The 19,063-nt window shown below is 37.1% G+C and overlaps 1 protein-coding gene across 2 annotated transcripts in view; it reads right to left on the bottom strand.

The window, feature by feature from the left end:
* Nucleotides 1-18,209, bottom strand: part of LOC113079794 (enhancer of polycomb homolog 1-like) — a 28,039-nt gene extending 9,830 nt beyond the window's left edge. The window contains exons 1-4 of one of the 2 annotated variants that reach the window (XM_026252016.1): nt 17,846-18,209; nt 6,971-7,130; nt 2,286-2,431; nt 544-750 (exon numbers count right to left, since the gene is read on the bottom strand). In XM_026252016.1, the coding sequence (XP_026107801.1) occupies nt 544-750; nt 2,286-2,431; nt 6,971-7,070 (453 nt within the window). In that variant the 5' untranslated portion in view covers nt 7,071-7,130; nt 17,846-18,209. Of the gene's footprint in view, nt 1-543; nt 751-2,285; nt 2,432-6,970; nt 7,131-14,695; nt 15,073-17,845 lie in introns of those variants that run through there. The other variant, XM_026252015.1, reaches the window with a different exon arrangement.
* Between the last annotated feature and the right edge of the window lie 854 nt (nt 18,210-19,063).

Below are 19,063 nucleotides of genomic sequence, written 5' to 3'. Positions count from 1 at the left end.
TATTTGTCGAATCGAAAAAAAACCTGCTTTATATTTTCAAGCAATTCATCTTGTAAACAAAAACAGGATGTGGTATAGACTCAAACCTATATCCCTTCGTAAATGCCACATACTTTTGTTTTCATGATTATGCAAATGCTACTCTGGCACCCATTTATTAAGCATAAAATGAACAATGTTATTTGTAATTTAAGGAAACTCCCACCCACTTTATCTTTCATGCTTGACAAACCTTTTAAAACAAGCAGAGGAATGATCCTAATTATACACCATAAGAGTATTTAATAATCACTATTAGACGTAATGAACTATGAAATTGTGTTTTTCTTTTTTAGTTCAGCAATGCTCAAAACTAAAAGTCATCTAATAATGCTACAGTTTGTTGGGCACAGAAGGACAATCATAAACTAAACCGCTGATTGTTTAGTACAAACTCCTTCAAGTCATAATGAGACAAACTTCAAAAAGTTGGAGTTTCCTGACACTTTAAAGCATTAGGAAACCAACACTGATACGGCCATGGCTCCATCCAGAACTGCTCACCTTTCTCGTCTGCATCTTCTCAGTCCTGCGCCTGAAGGCCACATAGGGGTCATTGGTACTGGAACCATCCCGCTTTTCCTGCTTGATGTTTGGGATGAGGGACACATTTTTACACAGTTTCCGTTTCCTGCTCCAGTATTCAAACACCTCCCGGATAAGATCATCGTCCTCCTTCAGTAAAAGCTTTGCTTCCTGTAGGGTCACCAGCTGTGGTACAGAGAGAAATGGGAAACAAACAAAGATATTATTATTAATTGTAGTAGTAGTAATAATAGCAACAATAAAATATCTATATATATCTATATATCTATATATCTATATCTCTATCTATATATATATATATATATATATATATCTATCTATCTATATATATATCTATCTATCTATCTATCTATCTATCTATCTATATATATATATATATATACTTTTGTTTTCATACATACATATATAGGCTGCACGATATTGGGGAAAAAAATGACATAGCGATATTTTATTTTTCTGCAATATATATTGCAATATTTTTTCCTACAAACAAAAATGGGGTGAGCACACTTACATTCTCATTTTAAATGATTTAAACATCGACACCATCGTGTCAATTGATTAATTATGCACGAGGGAGAGAGAGCAAGACAGCGCTCGTGTTGTTTGAAAACGGCTCGCTCTCTCTCGGTCTCTCTCTCTCTCTCTCTCTCAATTCAATTAATATTGCTTTTTTGCCATGACATACAAAGGTACATATTGCCAAAGCATTGTACATAGCAGAATAGAAACAAACAAAACAAAAATACATATATATTCATAAGTCTCTCTAGCGCGCTCTCGGTCTCCCTGTCTCTCTCGCGTGCTCCCTCTCTCTCTGCCCTGTTAAACTTGCATGTGTTTTTCAGTCCTGTCAATGATAAACTTTCACTCTAGGATGGTTAAGCTGTGCAATTAATCCGCAAATCACATTCGTCAAGGCCGGGGAGCAGCTGGCCCGTGTAATGTTTCTTATTTCAATGAATAACTGATCAACTATGACAGCCTACATCGCACATCCTGCGATGTGACTATCGTGGATTCATACATCGCAATATCGATGCTTAAACGACACATCGTGCAACCCTAATATATATTTTTTTATTTTATTTTTTTTTTACGTTTCTTATGCTCACCAAGTATTATTATTACACTTTAAAATAACTTCTATTTGAATTTGAATATATTGCAAAATGCATGTTATTTCAGTAATGTTCTAGCTGAATTTTCATCATTACTTCTGTAACCAGTGTCACATGATCCTTCAGAAATAATTCTAATATGCTGATTTGAAACATTATTAACTAATGAAAAATATATTTTTGTGCAAACCATGATGCATTTTTTTTTTTTTATTAGATGAATACAGAGTATGAAGAACCGCGTTTATTTGAAATGGAAATCTTTTGTAACATTATAAATATCTCGGTCAAGGTAAAGATGTACTATTAATGTATTATCAAACGGTCCATCAGCATTGTGACTGACAGCTGTTCATCTTTCAACTGCTCGAGATATCTGCATCAGTCAATCACCAATTTAAACTTTATAACTCCTGGTTTGTGGGATTTAAGGATCCACACAGTGACATCCTTAATTCCGAGGGAAAGGTTTAGCAGAATCACTTCAGCTTTCAATTTAAAGATTCGAGCATCACTGACTGAAATCCCAGGTTTTTTACTCTGCAGTTCACATTGTAAGCGGTGAATCTTTTTAATAACCTGCTGTCCGCTGCCTTTCTCCAATCTGTCAATCATCTCCTCGAACTGCAGGGCCTCCACCTCCAGCTTCTTTTTCAGCTTATTCACGAAAGCCTCATCCTCCGAGTCCAGATCGTAGTCCGGCTGCTCCGCATCCAGACTGAAAGCTGTGGAAAGAAGCAGTGGAGGTTAAACACACTTGAAGAAAGCTTAGGACTCTTTTCAGATATTAGTTTTTCATTTAGAAGTTTGCAGCAAGTCCCAGGTCTGACAATATAGCCACTTTTCATCATTCTGACAAGGTTTAATAAAGGTGCGGTTTTGCTCAATCTCATTGGCTGAGTTACGATGAATAGGTTTCAGTCAGGTCAAAACCCCAGTATTTCCCACAATTTTAACTGTAATTGAAGTCACAAGTGTTGCCTAAAATCAGGATTTAAAGGTGCTGTATGTAGGATTGACTTCCAGTCCAAATTCAAAGTATTGGAGAGGGTTTTTAAATCACCCGGCCCCTCCTCCTAAGGCTTGACACACGCAGGTTGCCAGATTGATGAAAACCAATGGGAATGAGTGCACTTGATGATGAAGAAATGAAATCCGCTGTGATTTCCACCAACTTGGGGATCTGAAATAAAATTGGGTAAACTGGCAGTGAACGGGTTTCACAAACCAAAACAAAAAGACAGACATTCTGGCCCGTAAACGCACATTTTCAAAAAAGAAAATCACTCAGTGTAGTTTGTACATAGTCTCGTGTGAACTAACCTCTCTCTCAGTGAGCGCGGACGCTTAAATGTAATGCGCAGCGATTCTGCACATATACCTTTAAGAGCTGGATCGCTCTGCAAGATGTGCCAATGTTTCTTAATCGCATGCTTTATTTCTCCGCCAAAATGAGAGAACTCGGTGGAGAAGCAAAGTCTTTGTCTAGAGACATGTTTGGTTTTAATCAAGAGATGTGATCGTTGCGTCGATCTAGCTCGTTCATAAGCTGCGGAGATGTCATTTTCAGTATAGCCACCATTATGAAAGCGTTCCATCATTTCTACTGCTCCGCGCTCAAACTCGGCATCGTTACTACAATTTCTTCTAAGCCGTAAAAATTGGCCAATAGGAATATTTTTAATAAGTTGTTTAGGGTGATGGCTATCTGCTCTGAGGATAGTATTTCTGCTAAGAGGTTTACGATAGATCGATGTTCCTAAACCTCCTTGGAAGGTTAAATTAGCATGTTTCCTAAATATCTGCAAACATATGCTATTTTTATGCTTTGGCACTGTCAAAAACTTACAGCATTTTTAAAGCAGTTTAGTGAGAGTGACTCCTGGTTAATATGTAGTATAGTGTTTAGTCAATATTTATACTTATTTTATGACAACAGAAAATATAAATGTTAACAGCTTACTGGGAATTCAGTTGTATTACAGTATGTGACAGTTTAGAGAGTAGAACAGTTATGAAGTATAGACTGTAAAAAAGACTTGCACTATAGAAAAGTGAAGCCAAAACATTCCCAGTATGAACGCTGTCATCTTACAAAAATGACGTCATTTGGAAACCGAATCATTGGAGCAGCTCAATCAAAGTCCCACCCAAACTCCCACAGACCCAGTCACAAGCTTACAATCATGACACCACACCCCCTTTTAAAGCATTAAATAACTTATTTTAAGCAAACTTAATGAACACTTGAACATACATCAGCATGCTAAGAACTACCTAAAATGACAATCCTTGGAAAAAAATGACTTGAAGTGTAATTTGGTTATTTAGTTTGTCTCGCCTCCCAATAGATTACATGGAGATGGCGGGGTTTATGACCTATACTGCATCCAGTCACCTGGGGGCGATCGAAATATTCTTGTGCGGCAACACTTGATCTGAAGTGCAAACTGTATGCAACGGCATTATAAATATGCAAATTAATGTGCGCGACGTCACCTGGCACCACAAGCCTCACAAAATCCTGTGGAAACCACGCTAGTGCATGACACACATCACTAATGGTTGACCACAAAAATTCACGCTGATTGTTTTCAAGGTTGCAGCTGTTGCTGGAGCGGCTGAGAAATCCACTATCGGTCGACCGCTACACACAACTAGATTTACTCGAACTACATTAAAATAAATAAGTAATAAAACAAAAAATGAAAACATTAAAAACATTAGCATTAACCATAAAAAGTTAGTCTTGCAGCAAAGCATCTGAAAAAATAAGTCGCATGAGGTTTCTAATAATTTGTAATTGATCTTCTGTACAACCTTTCACAGACTCCATTTAATTTTCTAAATGGGCTACCACTTTGTTGCATTATAGTCTATTATTATGGTGGCATCGATTTCAGATTTACCAGCTTCTAAATGGCATATAAAACTTAGCTTTTGTCCAAAATAAACCCCATTTAGGAGACCTTTTAGACACAGTCTGGTATATACTGGAGCTTAAGAACAATAAATCAATGAAAACTCACTTGAGTAAGCGAAGGAAAAACACATCTTGTCCATCATGTGTATTTCAGAGATCCCAAGAGATGTCTCTTAAACACTCCCCCATTTGAACAGTGTTCCCACTACAGTTCCCACTGCCTCATCCTCACTTCCCCACTCGTCTGGTGTATGCGTGTGTGTGTGTGTGTGTGTGTGTGTGTGCGCTCGCGCGCACGAGAGCGAGATTGTTCAGACACTCTTTGACAGCAGGACACCTCCTGCTCCTATTACAGACAACCCAGGGGCCGCCATACTCACTTAACTCAACCTTTCACTCTCTCTACCCCTAAAACACACACAGGAAATAGCCAGGAATTACATGAGTGCAATTATAAAAAAAAGAAAAAAAGAGGTTAATGTTATAAAACTGAATGTAGAAATAGTAAACGATTTAAACAGAAAAGATACTTTGAAAATTAAACAAAAACTGCCAGTAGGTGGCGGCTGATTTTATCACTGCATTAATTCATTTGAACGGCTGATTCATTTAAGATGGAAGCAAGTAACTTTTTGTGGTTCTAGTGTGAGACTTCTTATAGCTCTTATATATCATTGCGCTTGTTGTTTTTGATTGCTTCCACTGTCCTCATTTGTAAGTCGCTTTGGATAGAAGCGTCTGCTAAATGACAATGTAAAGGTAGTGTCTATGAATGGGTATTTGAATCACTGACTCACTAGATTGGTTTCAAAATGCAAGTTTATTCATCAATGAAACATTGGTGTGTTTGAATAGAGATGCACAGCAGCTCAGCTGTTACTTTGAAACTATTTTCGTTGACGAAATGAAACAAAATCAGGCAACAGTGCTTTAGTCAGATAAAGTCAGTCACTTAAAATATACTTCTTGTTTGATGAATTGTTGTATTAAATCAATATAACAAATTGCAAACTCCCTTAAATCAAAAGTGGTCACTCATCTCAGTTCATTGCAATCTCACAAAGCTCCATTTTAAATCAATGATGCTCCTTACGCTGCACAGTCTCTTATTTACTCCCTCTCTACACTTTGAGAGGATACATCTATAATGCATTACTCAACACTGCAGAAACACGTTAGAAGTACGTCAGAAACCTTCCAAGCTCCTTTGAACACAAAAACATATGCTGATTGAGTCAGTTGCACTGGTGCTCCAGAATATTTTTTCATAGTTGCATGCTGTACTTTTCAGTCGCAAATGTGACTAAAATGGTCTCACTATTTTTGGCTGAATTGAGATATACAAATCTGTAATTTCTACATTTGACAGCACCAATAAAAACAAAAACACATTAAACCAAATAAGTGTAAAAACCAATAAATTTTGTATGAACTGCAATAAAAAATATTTTATACATACATACATACATACATGCATACATACATACACACAAAATCATTTTAAGAATAACAGCCTGACCATCACCGATTAAATTAATGTCAACTCACTGCTCTGGTCTAATGTCGAGAACGGTTTGTAATCGTGCCGCGCTGTAACAGAATCACGTGGAAATTCAACTGTAACCGTACCTGACAGTCCTTCAATCCATTCAGCCTGATAGCGGCTATATTGAAAGTGCGAATGAAGACCGTTTCGCAGGAGATACCAGGTGTTCAAAAAAAATAAAAGATTATTCTGATCTCAATTTAAAAATGAATGCCAACCCAACCCAGGAATATTCAAATAATCAAATATCCCAAAGATGAACTAAGCTTTAACTGGTTTGGGACAACATGGGGTAAAGTGATTAATGACCAAATTTTTATTTTGGGTTGGGGTATCCCTTTAAACTTCAACTGAGAGACGGAGACCGACGATTGTATCATCATGTGAACAAATTATTATTATTTTTTTTATAAATGATGATTAATAGAATATCTATGGCCTTTATTTTCTTAAATCACCTGCAGTTGGCAGATGATGCTCAAAAAGATTTCACAAACACATTACACAATCTTTGAAGGAAAGGGGCATTCTGAGGACATCTTAACAACCAGATGAAGTCAAAGCACCCCAAAGTGCAGGACGTGGCAGATGGCAGAGCCTGTGATCCACAAACACTTGAAGAACAAAAAAATAAATAAAACCTAAACACCTGCTGTTCAGGAACTGGCGGACAGATGTCAGTAACAAAAGTCTCAATCACTTACATTCAAACGCTACAATACCTGTCCTCAATAACCCCACCTTAAATACTGCTTCATTAAAGAAAAACTAACTCATTAAGATGTGTGTACTCACGCTGTATGTGAATGAGCTGCTTTGGCATCTTGAAGTCTCCGGGGTAGAGCGAGTCATAGTAGGTGATGTTGCTCTTGGCCTCTGGGACGGGAATCACCATGTTATCCCTCTTCTCTCCATACACATGATGGGCGGAAATCGCCCTCTGGAGATGGTGCTCCTAGAAAGTGACACATGCTTCAGTAAACATTTCCATACACAAAGTATGAATCATGCTGAACCAAAAAGAGAGTCTTAGAGGGATAGCTCAAATATATATTTCTTTTGTAATTTACTAACACAACAAACAGTTGCCAACTCTGACTTCAAATGGTATGGGAAAAATACTATGCAAATCAATGGCTATCAACAACTGTTCGGTTACAAACATTATTCTAAATATCTTGTGTCCAGTGGAAGAAAGAAACTTATACTAGTGGGGGGTGAGTAGGGCTGAATAAATTTCCATTCTGGAGTGAACCATCCATTTAAAATAAAATTATTCATTTAGCGAATCCATTTGGAATTTTGTAATACAACAAACTGAAAAAGAAAATGACACCATTTACATCAACATTCTGCAATACTCTAAATTGTTGTTTATAAACACTTTGCAAACTGTATCCAGCCGTATTCCAAACTACTTTATTCTCGATTGCATGCAATAAATCATTGAAAGATTCAAATCAACAGAACAAATCACTTGCCAATATAACGTAAAAGAATAACAGAACATTTGCCAAGATATTTACAAAACACTTGACAACGTGTAGAAGCTGCTTGGGATAGAACTCAAAATATCAGTGTTTTGATTGTCCTTACGACTGTAGCTTGATTGCAAACAATGGATAGCATAATTTTTTTCCATGAATATGGTAAAAAAAAAAAAAAAAAAAAAAATGCTGCAATGATCAGCCTTGGCTAATTTTCTCCCAGAAGCCCCATTTCTACAATAAGCAGTGGTGAATGGACGGTGCAAGAGTCCCTAAACAAAACTAAATTAGGCTTTGAGCAATCTCACACTCGATTACAACAAAAACCACACCGCGTTTACAATTACGCAACACTTTCTTGCTTTTCTTTACCTTCCCTGTGAATCTCTGATATAGATCTGCCCACAAAACAGGAGCTGTGGTTTCAGAGAGAACACAAACCATTTTAATGAAGTGACCTGAACAGGTTTTCAAAAACCTCTTCAAATAAACAGGCCACATAAACGGCATAAAACAATACAAACCAATTCTAAAACATAAAAGAGAGCACAGCTTCCAAATATATACACCATGTTGGGAAATGAAAAACCTGAAATCAACAAAGTGTAACAGAACTCCAAAAATGTCCAAATCCTTTGCCCAGCTCGGCTGACGTCATGCACCCTAGGAGCTCAGCTGAAATGATTACACTTGGCATAAGTTCATAAAAAACATTACACACGATAGCCTGAAACATTTCACCAGGGGAGCGCAAACAAACTTGGGAGATAAAGTATGTGATGTAATAGCAATGAGCAAAAATAAATTAACAAAAATACATTTACTTAAACATTAAGATATTGTTTTTTCCAGCAGTCGTTAAAAACACTTTCTATAACCCAAACACTCTCCCTCATTCTCTCTCTCTCTCTCTCACACACACACACACACACACACACACACACACACACACACCCCTCATCTTAAATGACTCAGCTGCGATCCCTCACTCAAAAGGTCTTATGCAAGGAGGCAATTATCAGCAGACAAAAGCCAGACTTCCTTTGGCACGGTCCTCTGAATAACCTTCGGATAGCAAATGCTCCCATCGCTGAGGTTGACCCCAACACTGACCTCAGAGGATCAGAATTACAAACAGATGAAGGGGGAAAACAAACCGATCACAAAAAAAGAAAGAACAAAAGCTTTGAAAGTAAAAACGATCTCCACATATCTCCTACCAAGATCTCATGGCCAAATACTGAATTAGGAATTCAGACGATCATATTTTGTATTCCTCCAACTAAATTTTTTTTCTCTTTTTTTTGTGTCTCTGCATCCTTGTCAATAATTGCAGGATGCACAGCTTTATACAGTCGGGAAGTCGTGGCCTAGTGGTTAGGGAGTTTGACTTAACCCAATGGTTGTGGGTTCGAGACTTGAGACTGCAATACCATGACTTAGGTGCCCTTGAGCAAGGCACTGGACCCCCAACTGCTCCCCGGGCGCCGCAGCATAAATGGCTGCCCACTGTTCTGGGTGTGTGTGTGTGTGTGTGTGTTCACTGCTCTGTTTGTCTGCACTTCGGATGGGTTAAATGCAGAGCACAAATTCTGAGTATGGGTCACCATACTTGGCTCTATGTCACATCACTAGGTTTTTTCTATCTTTCACTTTTTCTCAATATACCATGCTAGTGTGAAAAAGTGATCAACATATCAGATCAAGATAAACAGTGATTCAGATTTTTTTTTAATAGAAATTCTAGAAAAACAAAATTCAAATGTTCACTATTACAAAACGATGTAGAAATCTGCATTTGAAACTAAAGAGGGGGGGGGGGGGGGGCTGTGCACTGATAAGTGAACTGTAAAATTAAAAAGAATTGCTACAATTTTAATTGTATTTATTTCATGTCAATTGACCACTAAACATAGAACTGAGCACACATGGATTTGAGAAATTACTTAATATTAACTTAAATTCAGGGAGTAGGCCTACTTCAAAGGTGTTCGGCTGACAATAATATTTGGGAATATGACTAATCTTTTTTGATTGGTTTTGAATGATTGAAGTTGACATACAACCCTCTACGGACACCTTAGCAATTGAATCACCACTGGCTAGTGTATGTTTTTTCGTTTACTCGCCAGACTGAGATATAATTTTTATATTATACATACATGGTTTGTAAAACTGCACAGTTTTTTTAAATATCTGAAAGAACAACTCTCAAGAGTATCAGTCTGTCAGGCATTATAATATTCCAGTGTTAATTATAGAACTTTAGTAATTATAAATAAACTTTAAACCATTTTAGAATGCATATTACTCATTTTAACTAGACTGGTGGTGGTGCTTTTTGTTCATTCAGTGTTTCTGTGAAAAAATAAACCTAACAAAAATACTGATAAGATGATACAAATTCTACTAATAAGAACTATAAAACACACCAAGGATTACTGAGGATTAATGAGCTGCTGGATTCATGAATATTAATCAGGTTGTGCGCGTACACTCGAACTGATTTGCTAAATCAAAACAGGGACGATAACAGAGGAGTGTCAGCCAATGAGATTGCCCACTACCGGAAAACCCAGAAGTTCTTAAAAGCTGAAAATTCCAAAGAAACGCCATTATTTTGACAGGAAAATACATCAAAGAATATCGTTTACATGTAGCACGTCAATTCGCGCTCTCTCCCTCTCTCTCCCTGCGTGTGTGTGAGACAAAGCAACGATGAGTTTACACTAGTTTACAATACGTCAAGTTTACAATGTCAAATATAGTTGCATTGCACATCCATTCAAATGAACTGGAAAAGACCGATTGATGGAGAGAGAGACTCTGAAGCGCTCAAAGTGTTTGGCACACACTGGCGAGCAAAATCTTAGAATTTTTTTTAGCCATTGGCTAATATTAGACATCATTTAAACACCCAGAGTTAAGATTTGCTCGCATAAGTGATTGATTTACTCATAATGTAGAAAGTTGACATCTGAGCAGTATATAACAGTCTATTTTTTATAGTAATGCATTATAAAGGACCAGTTTGATGGTTTCATGACATTTCAGTTAAATTTCAACAAGGCGATATAAACTAGAAGTCTGCAACACAATACACATTTTTAAATAATAATATGATATAAACCATAAAGCAGAATCTGTCTACTTCCTAACACATTGCTACCACTTCCTAAACACCATTATTTCTACAGAAACAACTCCGCATGAAACCCAAACCCACAAACCCAGGATTATCAAATCTCTGTGTGCATATAAGAGCGTTTGTTGGTCTCGCTGATCCAGGATAAGGTGACATAAGGTGTAATTTAGTACATACATTTTTCCAAAGCAACTTGCTGAACACTTATTAGAGGGAAGATATCCCTAGAGCAACTTGGTTAAAGACAACATGTTCCAGCATTTACTACCATGATGTAATGGATTTCAGAAGGTGACAATATATCCAAAAATAAAAATAAATGGGCTCTTGAGCACTAGGGCTGTGACGATGGCCATGACAACTGCATCATCAGTACATGTGACGTCATGCACCATGCACACTTGTTTTTTATACAAGTGAAATAACAGTAACAGTCGCAAATTGTTTTACAATTTACAAATTACTCAAACGCCATACACCACATTTCCTTTAGATTGGCAGGTCTGAGACCAGGGAAATACAGTTTATGCATTCCGCAAATTAATTGTGTTTTGTGCGATGGACCTTGTTGGGAAACCAAATATCGTAATTCCTCAAATAAAAGCCTTTATTTACCTGAACTGCAGAAGGTAACAGGCTTTTATTACAGGCAGGCCTTTTTCTCTAATTCCATATGTTTGATAAGTAATTGTTTTAAATAACTTGTTTTAAATTAAAAGCGATAGCGTTCCAGTGGACAGAGATCATAACATCAGCACAGAATCAGTTCAGAATCAATCACCAAAAGAATCAGTTCGGTTCAGACGCGCTCTGTGTCAGTCTGCGTCACGCTGAATCACGCATGCGCAGTATCATTAGCTCCTCGGTTCTCGAATCATTCGTTATCTGGCTCTGCTGCACTAATTATCCCTTGGCCTTTATTTGTCTGTGTTGACCACGCCCCCTTCCAGTATAAGAGGCCCGGCGTTTATTTGACTACCGGTATTTATTTGAGGAATTACGGTACTACATCACCGATCTGGTGACATCTCCATTCATGTCCCCCATCCACGATTTTACAAGTGTCTGTGATCGCAAACGTCTGGCTGGTCAGGTTTAGCGAGGCTTAGTTTCTCCAAACTGGCCAAGTACAAATGAGATCGTGATAAATGAAAGAGGTCAACAATAATGTGGCAACAATTACAATTTTAAAGAGCGTGTGCAGACGAGGAATTTATACTTTCGCCTGGCTCCGCTTAAAACGATTTGTTATGTTGTGTAGTGCTGCATCCAGTGCCGACTGATTAAAATTTATTCTATAGTATTTTGTTGTACCGCGCCACGCCACTCGTGTCCTCCATTATAAAATAACTTTTAAAATGTCAAATCCACATTGTGCTTCTTAAGCTAATAAGTGCATTACAACATGTGTACACTAAATTTGTATAACTTAATTTGGAGACCAACAGTCGCCCATTACATGAAGTATAACCTCTAAAATTGGAACGCAAAATTTGAGCTCATAAATCATTTCAAAATACAGCACTATATCAGTTAAATGAAACACAACTGGAAATTAGCATCCTCAAACAGCCAATATAAATGAATTTCCCATGCTTATTTTAAACCTATTCTGTACAGAATGTTTTTAGAAGATTGAAAGGAACTCAACTATTAAACGATTTACTCTGTAACCTTTGAAAACGCAGCATATCAGTACACTCACCAATGAAAGCACGATTATAGAGTTATTTGTGGTCACAGAGAGTTCCCACGTGGTTCAGAAAGGACGTCTTGCACTTAATTTCACCATTCAGTACTGTTTTCTTCTCTTAGAGAATAGATTCATAAGTAAAAATAAGGCAGATACAAAAATAGAAGACCAAACATTACATATGCAATATATCATTATAGAGCTTGTGTCAGGGCTTGAAAAAGATCTATGGGGAACTGGAAAACTTTTGACCCCTGAACTAAACCGCCATTATAGACGACAAAACGTTTAACTACTGGCGCACAATCCAAATAAACGGTGTATCAGAGCTTTAACCAGTTATCCACATCCTAGTCCTTTTCTGCCAGAGAAATGTGACAGTCACAACATTTGACTTAAATTTTTGATTACGGGAAACACCGCCTGCAGCCATCTGACAACCCTGTGCTGCAAACATCCAGCAAAAATGACACCAAAACAAAACCAAGCGACTTTGTTCCCATCTTTCCAAGAAAATGCATTCAATTCAACCTTCTACAAAATGTGAACTTTAAATGCAACATTGAACAGATTCTTCAATTTTCTTCTACACAAGAGCCATTTGGTGGTAAATGCAGTAACTGATATTTAGGAAGGAACTACGATGGTCACACTTAAAACCAGGCTTCACTTCAATAAGAGGATACGAGTGAAAAGACTCAACCCTAAAATTCGCCTCAAGCATGCATGCTTCACTTTCACAGGGGACTCAGGCTCACACTGAATTTCTATTAATAAGTCTTGCATAAATGGATTTCTTCAAACACTGCACGCAGTTTTAATAAGAACGGGCTCAAACCGTAAACAAGCACCACTCGTGAAGCTCCACGAGAGAGAGAACAAGAGACACTTGACATGCTGCTGTCATTGACCATGTTTGCATGCACATTTTCTAGAGCTCTGGTTAAAACGAATAAAAAATAAATAAAAACAGCACCAACTATAAACCAAGAGCAATCTCTTCTGGAATTATTAAAAATATTCACTCAATGCAAGAAATTTCCTTGAAGTCCTTTAGAGAAACGCAAAAGAATGCAATGAATTTTAAATATAGGCCATTTCTTCTAATGTTTGTAAAATAAGATGTTGATCAAAATTCCAATTAAAATCTGCAGGTGTCAATTTGATTCATAAAACAAGATAGGATTATTTTGATTGAGGCAATAAAGTTAACATGTTTGCACGACGCTTACATAACTGAAATGACTAAATTCTGAATAAAATTGCATGGGAAAGCAGTCACTAATCACTAGCAGCTCAAGGGCCCTGATAAGAATTCAGATGAGAGGTTCTCATCAAGGGCCCTTCAGCTCAGCTCTCGAAGGTTTCTGCACCTTTAGACCAAGGCTCGAAGGTTTCTGCACCTTCATGTCCCTTTCATTCATGATTACATTGTTTTTTTTTACTAAACTGTAGAAACTCAGTCTAGAAAGTCAAAGTCTAGGCGAGAAAACATTTTCACAAGCATCACCTTGTGGGTTCTCTACTTAGAAACACCTATTAATTTCCAGGTGTGTGTGTGGGTGGGTGGGGGGGGTATTCAAATAAATATATAAAATGAATAATTGACTAAAAATATGAAGCTGTGGCATTATCCACCTTCAAGTTGTTTAAACTCTGCATGAATCAATTTCTTGACACACACAGGACATGACAGCTCGGTCACCGTTCACTTCTGTTGTATGAAAACAGCATTGAAGTGAATAGTGACCAAGAAAAAATTCAGACACATAGAACTTGAACAACATGAAGGGGAGTAAGTTACAGAATTTAAATTTTGGGGCAAACTCTTCCTCGCAAATATTAGCAGATATTTCCCGTGACCGCCCTCTGGCTGCCGTTTGCCGCCACTGCAGGACTCACTCCAACAAAATGTCGGTTCCTCCGCGGTCACATGACTCCTTTTGTGTTTTGCTGCACGATTTGGGTCCGAACGGATTGATAAAACCAGACTTTCATACCCCAAATAGCCATCAAATAAATCCAACTGCATAAACCAGACGTTAAATTCGGTGCACACCGCAAAACGGCTCCAAAATACCGTGTAAAACGCTTCACGCACAGTCGGCCATTTTGCTGCATCCAAAGGTGCGCAGGTTGACAGAAAAACAAATCTGTATCGCACAAAACAGGCGGTTGCATGGTAAAATTCGTACCGATTCCTCGTCCTTCTCCATACCGGTGGGCATCTGCGGCACGGTGCGGTTGATGGACGCGTACTCGTGCAGGTCTGGGAGATCCTCGCATCGGAACACGGGCAGCGGTTTGAGAGCGTCCAGCGCCCGCGCCCTGAACGACAGTTTACTCATTTTACTCTATAATTCTATCCGATCCCCTCACAATCACCCATAAAACCGTAACAGATCTCATGGAGGAGGGTGGATGGAGTCGGAGAATGACAACAAATAATGAACTAGAGGAGCTCCAGCGAGGAGAAGCAGAGGCGGGTGTGTGTGTTTTCTCTCGCCGCCTCAGTGCGCCATTCTCAACATGGCGGACATTAAAAACTCCTCAGCAGACGGCGTTCTCCCCTCCTCCCTCACGTGCACGCGCCCCCTGGCCATTTCAGCGCGGCTCGTGCACGCGAGCGCGGTCACGAAACATGCGCGCACACATGCCGAAGTAATATAAACTTACATTTTTAAGGATCACTTTTTTTGCCATCCATTCATGTCGTTTTAAAACGTAAATAATTTGTTATATCGTGCCTGTTAAATATATATTAATCTAAATAACTAAAAATATTTAATTTTAAATGTTTTAATCAGACACTGGGTGTAGGATTCAACGCCAATTGGTTTTATTTTTGTTCCACCAAAATCATATTATTTGCACATTCAACAACTCTCACTTCGGAGAAAATAAATCCTAAAATCTTACAGCTAGGCTCTTGTGTTAGGTTAGGACACGGCGCCCTCTTTTGGTCAAATCCAGATTCACCAATAAACTGAATGTGACTTCACCTTTTTGTTCTGCCAGAATACTGCAAACACTGCACAAGAAGATATTTTAAAGCTAACGAAGTTGTCTTGCCCCAGAACATACCACACGTTCACCACACTAAATTACACAAAATAAGGGAGTTCAGCAAAGGAATTATTTTTAGGTCGAACAATGGATTACGTTCAGTGTAGGCTAATATATAATTTACACACACATGAACAAAATGCAGCACAATTTAGCAAGCATTTAATGGAGATTAAAATCATGTTGTTAACACATTGGCTTTTAGCCAATAAAATAAATAAATTAAAATAATATATACATATGCACACACACACACACACATATATATATATATATATATATATATATATATATATATATATATATATATATAGAGTATTATTTAAATTATATTTATTTATGGGGGGGGGGGGGTATATTTACAGTTTATCATAACCCTCAGCTATACAGCAGTGTTTTTTTTTTTTTTTTTTTTTAGTTCAACAGTATTTGTATAGTCCAGTCATAAACTATGGGATACTGTCACACACTGCACCCCACAAAACATGTGCTTGTTAAACTATGAGATTATAAACCTAAACGGCTTCTGAGCTGGAAGAGGACTTGAAACCGAGACACAGTTTGAGAAGCAGGTCACTTGAAAGGCCAAACTAATTTTACTTTCTTTCTCACTATAGGTTTGAGGAGGATAACAAGTAAAGAAACAATATTGCTACGCTTCTTCTAACAATCCCACCCTGTCATTTCTTATAATAGCACCATAAAACCATGCTCTAAAAACCACCCCTTTAAAGGGTAAGGTTTTGGCTGCAAACTAAAGTCGGTAGTTTTTAAATCACAAGTATGGAAGGAGACCGGTTTAAAAGAGAGAGAGAGAGAGAGAGAGAGAGAGAGAGAGAGAGAGAGAGAGAGAGAGAGAGAGAGAGAGAGAGCAGGAGATTCAGCAGGGACAGTTCATGAAGTTCTAGTGTTTTAAAGATACGAGCTAAAGGCTAGTTAGAAAAAGCCTAGTCAGGACTATTTGATGACCACATAGGGTTCAATCTTAATGCTGGTATAGCAATAATATCAGGGCAAATTTGAACATAAAAAAAAAAAAAAAAAAAAAAAAGGAAAATAAATATGCACAATTAAGCTTCCATAAAGGCATAATTGATTCTTATTCTTTATCTTCTTAATAAAAATAAATTAATACAATGAATTCTATATATATACCAGATATATACCAAATATATACCAGAAGAAGAAGAAAAACACTTGACAAATTAAAAAAGTTTTATATATATATATATATATATATATATATATATATATATATATATATATATATATATATATATATATATATATATATATATATATATATATATATATATATACACACACACACACACACAGGTTGTATTAATAGCTTTTCAGACATACTTTATATTAAGAGAGAACTGTAAAAAAAAAAAAAAAAAAAAAAAAAAAAAAAAAAAACACTTCAAAACAACACCAGGGACCTGAACAGGTTCAGACTTATTCATATTGTCAAGTTTTTAATTACAGGGTGATTCGTCAGTGAAGGCGGAGAGATCATACTCAAGGCCTCAACTACCACCACCTTACCACCATATGTCTATTAAACACTGATATATTGTGAAAAATAACATGCATCTCTCCAAACAATGCACACTTAGAAGCATGCAACACAACCAGCCTTTCTTTTAGGCAACACAGAAATTCATCTGTTCCAGTTAAAAACAAACATCTTTCACTGGTTTACTAGTTTCAACTGGTCACCTGCTGGTTTAGCTGGGTGGCTAGCTCTGACCAGCTGAAAAATAGCTTTAAAACCTGTCAACAGCAGCACAAGAACAATAAAACGTTTTTTTTTGTTTGTTTTGTTTTTTGGCTGGTTTAAGCTATTTTTAGCAGTAGTACATTTATAAAACACATTGTCACTTCTGTTTTTTTATGCATATATGAACACTGAAAAAAGTACAATCTCCATTTGTGTTCAGCTCCAGAGGTCCCAACAGGGAAAAAAACTGGCACCAACTCAAGAACAACCCTTTTTTTAACAGCAATGAGTTCACTTTAATAAAGACAAGCAGACGTTGTGTGTGGTGTTCAGTCTATTACTGAAGGTTTTCCTGTTCCTGTTCATACAGATTGAATATTTCATACGGCAGAAGAGACACGAAAGGCCACTAGATCTGCCCAGGGATTAACATCTCAATAGCTTTTGACCACCACAGACAACAATATAATCTAACGCTAAAATATCCCATAGCTTCAATCTGATCATTAAAAAAAGTTGTCTATAAAAACATAATCTGGAAACAGTAACTCACCCGTTTTTCCACCACCAGGGAGATGGTGACAATTCATCTCAAACATCACGTCAAGAGCAGACTCCCAAAGCCCCTCGAAGGAGCTGTGAAGAGAAAAGAGTACGTTCAGCAAACGCATGTCCAACTCTACAATCATCTTCTTTGGAATGGAATCTGGATCATTAATGCATCAGAAAATCCGTTTTCGTGAACCCGGAGATCATGTGATAATCCTCGCGTAAAGATCACCGACGTCTGCACCGCGCGCGCATCCGCTGCGCTTTCACTCTGAATTAAACCGAAGTAGAGACTGTTGGCAAAAGTAGCGGCCAAATGTTTCTTTAAAGACGAAGTCCAGCTCAGTCCCTGGAAAGATCTGGTCGGACCACTAAAGGGTTAATCGGGTTTGGGTGTTCATTGGTTGAGAAGAGACACCGATCACCTGTGGAAAGACGCGCGGTTGGTCGAGCGCTGAAAGAGGGCAGGGAGAACTTTAAACACACACACACACGCACGCACGCACACTCAGAGAGTGACAGAATTTATATCCTAATGATACTGTATTTAACACAAAATGACTTCTTTCTTTCTTTTTTATGTTAGGTTCAACATAATACATTATGTTTGTATCTTTTTTTTTTTAGAATTTGTTAACAATAGTTATTTGTTAACAGGATTATATATTATATTATATTATATTATATTATTTTTTATTAAGTAGCTTAACATAACAAAAGTTGTAAATACTCTAATATATATATATATATATATATATATACGCACACACACACACACACACACACACACACACACACACACACACACACACACACACACACATATATATATATATATATATATATAATATTAATTAATAATATTAATAATGTTCATCGTCTAGCTGACTACATCTTGTATTAATTTTTTTTCTGTCAAACGTGCACAAACTGACAGTCACCACCATAAGCTACTACTAAATATTGTAGAAACATAATTTTCTGTAAAGTTGCTTTGTAACGATTAGTATTGTAAAAAGCACTATACAAATAAACTTGAATTGAATTGAATATATATATCATCTTATTTGTTAGTTCATGTTAGTTAATGCAATAGGCCTAACTAATGTTAATGATATTGTAAAGTTTTATAAAAATATTTTCTTTAGTCTAAAAATTTAAATGAACATTTCAGAAATCATGGACAAAGCTTAATGAACTACACTGCTCCATGTCTTAGAAC

Source organism: Carassius auratus, unplaced genomic scaffold, assembly GCF_003368295.1.
Source record: "Carassius auratus strain Wakin unplaced genomic scaffold, ASM336829v1 scaf_tig00029225, whole genome shotgun sequence".
NCBI lineage: Eukaryota > Metazoa > Chordata > Actinopteri > Cypriniformes > Cyprinidae > Carassius > Carassius auratus.
Note: the sequence above shows the minus strand (reverse complement) of the source record. Positions and strands in the feature narration are given on the sequence as shown.